General features: G+C 55.2%; 1 protein-coding gene across 1 annotated transcript in view; it reads left to right on the top strand.

Moving 5' to 3' along the window:
• SMG5 (SMG5 nonsense mediated mRNA decay factor) overlaps positions 1–7084 on the top strand; it is a gene marked incomplete at both ends in the record, with an annotated part of 15830 nt that overhangs the window by 8546 nt on the left and 200 nt on the right. The window contains 9 exons of the mRNA XM_009071786.1: positions 160–852; positions 3129–3298; positions 3480–3555; positions 4164–4339; positions 4619–4777; positions 4985–5044; positions 5825–5984; positions 6258–6348; positions 6827–6901. Of these exons, the coding sequence (XP_009070034.1) occupies positions 160–852; positions 3129–3298; positions 3480–3555; positions 4164–4339; positions 4619–4777; positions 4985–5044; positions 5825–5984; positions 6258–6348; positions 6827–6901 (1660 nt within the window). The remainder of the gene's footprint in view (positions 1–159; positions 853–3128; positions 3299–3479; positions 3556–4163; positions 4340–4618; positions 4778–4984; positions 5045–5824; positions 5985–6257; positions 6349–6826; positions 6902–7084) is intronic.

The following is a 7084-nucleotide window of genomic DNA, read 5'->3' as shown; positions in this document are numbered from 1 at the left end:
CCACATTCCCAGGGCTTCCCCAGTGAGTTAGTCACTCCTCTGGGGTTGCACTGCCTGTTCTGTGGTTGAAGACACCCATGGAGGCTGAGGCTGCAGGTTGCAGCTCTGACTCCTCAGGCTGCCTGGGGGTCATGCCATGACTTTATGTCCTCCCTGCAGATGAGCAGGAGCCAAGGGAACCTGTGAACTCCCTGGAGAAGGAGACTGAGGCTGAGCTGGCCAACCACCAGCCCAGTGAGGAGCAGCGCAGGAGTGACTGCAAAAAGAGCAAGAAATACTCGCGGCTCTCGTGCCTGAGGCGCCGCCGCCACCCCCAGAAGGTGGATGAGAGCGACCTGAGCGAGGGCTTCGACTCTGACTCCAGCCAGGGCTCCACCAAGGGCAGTGAGGGCTCAGACAGTGGCTCAGAGAAGAGCGATGAGGAGGCAGAGGCTGCTTTTGACGTGGAGACTGACTCAGACATGAATAGCCAAGAGTCTCGCTCGGACCTGGAGGACATGGAGGATGAGCCTGGGGAGGAGGGAAGTGGCCGAGGCAAAGGTGGGCCCAGAGAGGCCTTACAGAACTGTGTGGATGGTGGTGGGCTGGGGGACTCCAAGGGCAGCTCCAAGCCTGAGGCTGTGGATGCAGCAGTCAATGGCCCAGTGGCCCTGAGCACCACTGAGGCCAGCATAGCCAGCAACCTCCAGGCCATGTCCACGCAGCTCTTCCAGACCAAACGCTGCTTCCGCCTGGCTCCCACCTTCAGCAACATCCTCCTCAAGCCCAGTGACACCCCTGCCCTGAAGGATGGGCTGGACAGCAAACCCTGTGTCAATGGAGATCTGGAGAAGCCCAGCCTGGCAGAGCAAGGTAAGGGCCTTGGGAGGGCAGGGGTGGGTAGGGAACTGGAAGCTGTAGCTGTTTGACTACTAAATTCAGCCTTTCTCCTGGTGTAAGCTCTGATCTGGCCAGCTTGGGTGGAGCAGCTTGGCCAGGGCAAGTCTTGGGTTGGGCATTCCCTGAAGGAGGTGCTTTACTTTTCCTGCCTGATATCCAGGAATGTGTGCGTCGAGCAAAGGAAACACCTGCAACAAGGGTTACCTGTTCTGCTCCACAGGCTAAATGCTGAACAGCTTTGATAATCACAGAGTCACACACTGGTTTGGGCTGGAAGGGACCCTAAAGCTCATCTTATTCCCCTGCTATGGGCAGGGACACCTTCCACCAGCCCAGGTGGGTCCAAGCCCATCCAACCTGGCCTGGAACACTCCCAGGGATGGAGCAGCCACAGCAGCTCTGGACAACCTGTGCCAGTGCCTCAGCACCCTCACAGCCAAGAATTCCTTCCCAATGCCCCATCTGTCCCTCTGGCAGTGGGAAGCCATTCCCTGTGTCCTGTCACTCCAGGTCCTTGTCCCAAGTCCCTCTGCAGCTCTCTTGGAGCCCCTTTAGGCACTGGAAGGAGCTCTAAGGTCTCCCTGGAGCTTCTCCTCTCCAGGCTGGACACCCCGAGCTCTCCCAGCCTGGATCCATGTCAAAGCTGCTCCAGCCCTTGGAGCATCTTCATGGCCTCAACACCTGCAGGGATGGTAACTCCACCAGCTGCTGGGCAGCACATTTCATGGTCTAATCACCCTTTCTGGAAAGAAGCTCCTCCTAATGTTCAACCTGAACCTCTCCAGGCACAGCTTGAGGCTGCATCATCTCCTCCTGTCCCTTGTTGCCTGGGAGAAGAGTCCAACCCCCACCTGGCTACAAACTCCTGTCAGGGAGTTGTAGAGTGATAAGGTCACCCCTGAACCTCCTCTTCTCCAGGCTGAGCTTCCTCAGCCTCTCCTCACAGGACTTGTACTCCAGACCCTTCACCAGCCTCATTGCCCTTCTCTGGTCACCTCCAGCAGTGAGAAATGTGATGTGGGTGCCCATCAGAGGTGTCTGTGTCCCCAGGTGTGCCTCTCTGGGTGCCCTGAGTAACCCCCAGCGATGCACAGCAGGTAGAGCTTCCATGTCTCTCTCCATTACCACCCAACATCCATAACTGAGTCATGTTGTGGAATAAACCAGCTTGGAATGGAGATCTGGTGCACATCAGGGTGGTGTTCGTGTTTCAGATGAACCCACATGGGCCTGTTTGGGCTGGTTTGTCATTGCTCCTGCATTCCCTGCAGCACCCTGCTGCCAACTCCAGGCCTGCAGCTCTGGCAGCATCCAGGCTGTGCCTGAGCCAGGATTTGGAGGGGAAGTATTGGATCCTGTCAGTGTTGAGTGGCTCCCAGCACTGCTCCGTGGCCATGTGGGGGTGAAGGAAGGAACAGATGTGTTTGAGTCTGTTTAACCTTTCCCCCCAGATATTGCAGCTCCAGGAACATGTGGCCATGACACCTTCACAGGTGGAGAAGATGAGAAGTGCAATGAATTCCCTGTCCCATGTGCTGTTTGGCTTTGAGCTCCCCTAGAATCACAGAGTCAAGGGTGGGAGAGACCTTGAAGTCCAACCCAACTCTCCTCAGCTGAGCTGTTTCATGGGGTGGCACTGGCAGAGATGTATCCTGAATGAATCACCTCCTCCCTTGGCATTCCAGAGGTTTATGGGATCACCAGCACTGTGCTGACAGGCAGCACTTGAGATAAGGAGTTCATTGATGCCACCTTGACCTTAGGCTATGTGTGTCACACTGGTGGCAGTGGCTTTGAGATCCTCAGGTGTGAGCCTGAGGATCTCGAGAGCCTCAGGTCTGTTGGCAGTGGCTTTGAGATCCTCAGAATTATGGGATCACAAGGAATAGCTTAATCCCCCCTGGCCTTGCCTTCCCTTCCCCTGGCCCCAGGCTGGGAGCACTGTGGCCTTGTGGCTCTATTCCTTTCTCTGCTCCTTGTGCTAGCACGTGCTGCTCCCTGCTCTGTCTCTCAGAGCTTGCTGCAGGGGTTGAGGCATTTCTCAGAGCTCCACAGGGAGATTTTAGCCCTCTTGTCCCAAGGAAGAAGAAAAGGAAGGAGTTGCACACTGGTAACAGCACAGGGACAGGCACTGGTTGTGTGTGGAGGCACCAAGGGGTTCACCTCAGCTGCTACTGTCCAACACCAGCTGAGCTTGGTGTCTCAGGGGGTTTAACACCTTCTATCCTGCTCTTCCCTTTGATCTCCAGATGATGTGTCTGACTCTGAGGAAAGCATTTCCAGCCACAAATCCTGCAGGAATGAGAGATCCCTCCAGGAGAAGCTGGAGATAGTGACCAATGAGGGGCTGCTGCTCACTGTCAAGGTGTTCCTGGACTGGCTGAGGACAAACACAGACCTCATCATCATGTGTGCTCAGGTGGGGACAGTGCTCAGGGCTCAGAGTGTGTTACACCTCCCCCAGCTGAATGAAGCTCATCTGGAGCTGAGAAGGGTAGTGAGATTTATTCATTCCAAGGTCTAGGAGAGCCTGAGCAGTTTGGTTATTGCATTCATCTGTCCTGACATTCTCTGTGGCCTTTTGTGTCGTGTCCCTGCAGAGCTCCCAGAGCCTGTGGAACAGGCTGTCTGTGCTCCTCAACCTCCTGCCTTCTGCTGCAGACCTGCAGGAATCAGGTACTGGAGAAGGAAGTGCCAATGTCATGTTTGAGCAAGGCTAGTGATTCCCAGGGGGTGTAGAGGATCCTGGGGGAAGAGATTTCTCTTTTGTTAGCACAATGGGAAGTGACACGAGTGTTTAAACAGCTTTTTTAGCCCTCAGTGTGTGTTTAAAGCATTTAAACACCATTGCAGTTCAATGCTGGCCCTTAGAATCAGAGAATCATGGAATATCCTGAGTTACAAGTGACCCCAAGGAGCACTGAGTCCAACTCCAGGCCTTGACCCTCAAAATCCCACCCCAAAATGCTCTACTAATACATTCTATGTGGGTGAGAGACACTGGCAGCAGTGAGTGAGACCTGTGTGTGGCCAACAGGACTGAATCCACTGCCCAGGCTGTGACTTTGTCATCTGGAGTCTAAATTTGGAGCTCCAGCTGCTCCTGATGTGCCCCTGAGCCTCAGCCTGGAGACCCACGTGGTTCTTTAGGTTCCTCCTTCAGCACATGCTCCCAGGACATTTGTCACTAACTCTGCCCATGACCATTGCAGCTTGTGTGCCTTAAAGCAGTTCTGCTTTGTCCCCTCATGAGTTCTGCTCTCCTTCCCCTCCCTCCTGCCCAGGGCTGCCCCTGTGTGAGGAGGTGAAGGACCTGCTGAGTGATGCTGAGCTGCCAGACCTGAGGGCCAACCTGCTGCTCCCCGAGGACGTGGCCCTGCGCAACCTGCCCCCTCTGAAGAATGCTCACAAGAGGTTTAACTTTGAGCAGGACAGACCCATCTTCTCTGCACTCGAGGAGGTAAATCCTGATCAAAATCAGCCCTGGATTACTGCATGTGATTCCTTTTCCCAGCACTGAGAGCCTGAGCAGAGGTTTGGGGCTGCTGATGCTGCCTGGGCAGCTCTCAGCTCTCCCTCACTGCGGTCTGACCTAGAAGGGATCATAATCATCCATCAGAAACATTCCCTTTGGAAAGATTTAGCAGTTGATCAGCCATTCCTGCCTTTCCCAAAGCCCCAAGGAGAGCTGTGGGCTGGAGCTGCCTCAGGCCAGTGACTGCCTGTTGCTTCCTTACAGTCTGTCGTGAGGATCTGCTGCATTCGGAGCTTTGGCCACTTCATTACCCACCTGCAAGGCAGCATCCTGCAGTTCAACTCAGAGCTTGGCATCTTCATCAGCATAGCCCAGGCAGAGCAGGACAACCTGCTGCACCAGGCCCAGGCCCAGTTTCACATGGTGAGTTGCCAGAGGTGGATGGATTCTCTGTCCTTGGCACAGTTTCCTGGAGGTTACTCTTAGATTGTAACTATAATCACACATCTTCGAGGAGAGACAAGTTCTGCTCCTTGAAGCCACTCCAGTGTCCCCTTTCCACCCTTCCCTGGGAGTGTTGCTGCTGGCAGATGGTGGTTTTTCCTGCTAACTGATGTGGTTTTGCTCCAGGCTGCAGAGGAGGCTCGAAGGAACAGGCTCATGAGGGACATGGCTCAGCTCCGGCTGCAGGTAGGAGAGGACAGTTCCAACCTGGAAACCAGCAGGGGAATGGCTGGAATGGCAGGAACTGGGAAGGGAAGGGGGAACTGTGCTCCCACCACACACAGGAGCAGGAAGTCTGTGGTGTGTAGACCAAACTGTAGGGTATTGAATTGGAAAGGATCCATAAGGATCATGGATCACTCCCTGCTCCTCTCAGGGTGACCTGAAACTAAACCCAACACCCAAGAGTGTTGTCCAAACACTCCTGGAGCTCTGGCAGGCTTGATGCCATGACCACTGCCCTTTGTTCCAGTGCCCAACCACCCTCTGGGGGAGGAACCTTCCCCTCATGTCCAGCCTGACCTTCCCCTGATGCAGTGAAGCTGGAGATGGGATAAACCATTTGCTGAGGTCCCATCCCTGGTCACCACAGAGAGGAGATCAGCACCTCCCCTTGCTGCCCACCTTGAGGAAGGTGCAGGCTGTGATAAGAACTCACCCTCAGCCTGCTCTGCTCCAAGCTGAGTGACCTCAGCTGCTCCTCACGAGGCCATTTAGACCTGTCCCCATCCTGGTCATCCTCCTCTGGACACTCATTATCCTTCTTATATTGAGGAGCCTAAAACTACTCACAGTGCTCAAGGTGGGGCAGTGTGGGGTGAGACCATCACCTGCTGCCCCACACTGCATCCAGCTCCCTGTGCTGGAGGCCAGAAGGTCCCCGTGGTGCTTTGCAGGGCAAGTGTTGCCCTGTTGGATGGTTTGTCTCAGCACAAATGTGAAGCCAATGTCTCTGTGTGTTCTCAGCTGGAGGTTTCACAGCTGGAGGGAAGTCTGCAGCAGCCCAAGGCACAGTCAGCCATGTCTCCTTACCTTGTCCCAGACACCCAAGCCCTGTGCCAGCACTTGGCCATCGTCAAACAGTTGGCAACCAGTGGGAGGTTCATAATCATCATCCCTCGAACAGGTATGGAGACTCCACAGCAGGTGACAGCCTGGCCCTGGCACCAGGTGGGGCCTGGGTGGTGCCTTTCTCTCCTCCTGCTCTTGCCCTTGGCTTTGGCTGGAACACCAGTGCTTTGGAGTGGGATTCTTAGGAGCTGGTGGAGTGTGGGACAGAGCTGTTCCCCCTCAGCAGCAGCAGTTCCATGGGATGGGCAGTTCTTGCCAGCTCTGGCTGAGTCTGCAGAAAGAGCTGCAAGCAGGAGGGTTTGATTTCTGTTTGTTTGTCTCCTGGTAGTGATTGATGGCTTGGACTTCCTGAAGAAGGAGAATGCAGGAGCTCGGGACAGCATCCGCTACCTGGAGGCTGAGTTTAAGAAGGGAAACAGGTGAGAGGGATGGGATCTGCCCTTCCCTTTGGAATGGGTGTGCTTTGGGCTGGAGGAGAGTGGCAGTGGTGGGAGCAGAGCCAAGGGAAAGCTAAGCTTTGGGAAGTGGTGAAGTGGCAGATGTTCTCCAGATGTGCTGGAAATTGCTGCTCAGCTGCTGCTGAGGAATGGGGGAGTTGCATTCCTGTATAAACCAGAGCAGTGCCCACTGGGAGCACAGGGAGAGCCTGACTGGGCCTGGGACAGGAGGCCAAAGTGCATCTTCAAGGCCTGTGTGGGGCTGGTGGGCCTGGAGACACATGAGCAGCACAGAGGGATGGAGGTGAGGCAGGAGGTGATCAAAGGGCCTCACAGGGGATCCCTTGGGTGTTACTTGGTTGGGAACAGCCAGAGAAAGGCCCTGCAGCTCCCTGTGGAGCTCTGGCTGGGTCTGGGTGATGGTCTCTGCGTGAGCTCAGTGACTCTGCTCTCTCCTTAGGTACATTCGTTGCCAGAAGGATGTTGGGAAGAGCTTTGAGAGGCATAAATTGAAGAGACAAGATTTAGATGCCTGGTAAGGCTTCAGCACCTGGAGGTGCCTGAGCTCAGTCTCCAGCAGGGAGGTGGCTTTGGGCAGAGCTTGGTCGGTGTGTGTGGTGGTGAATTCCCTGGAGGGAGTGGTGGCACATCCATCTGTGCCTCTCACATCACACCAAGCACTTTGTGCTCTTGGAAAAGCTCTGGGTGGAGCAGGAAC

This window comes from Acanthisitta chloris, unplaced genomic scaffold, assembly GCF_000695815.1.
Source record: "Acanthisitta chloris isolate BGI_N310 unplaced genomic scaffold, ASM69581v1 scaffold13593, whole genome shotgun sequence".
Taxonomy (NCBI): Eukaryota; Metazoa; Chordata; class Aves; order Passeriformes; family Acanthisittidae; genus Acanthisitta; species Acanthisitta chloris.
This window is presented reverse-complemented; position numbering and strand designations above follow the sequence as displayed.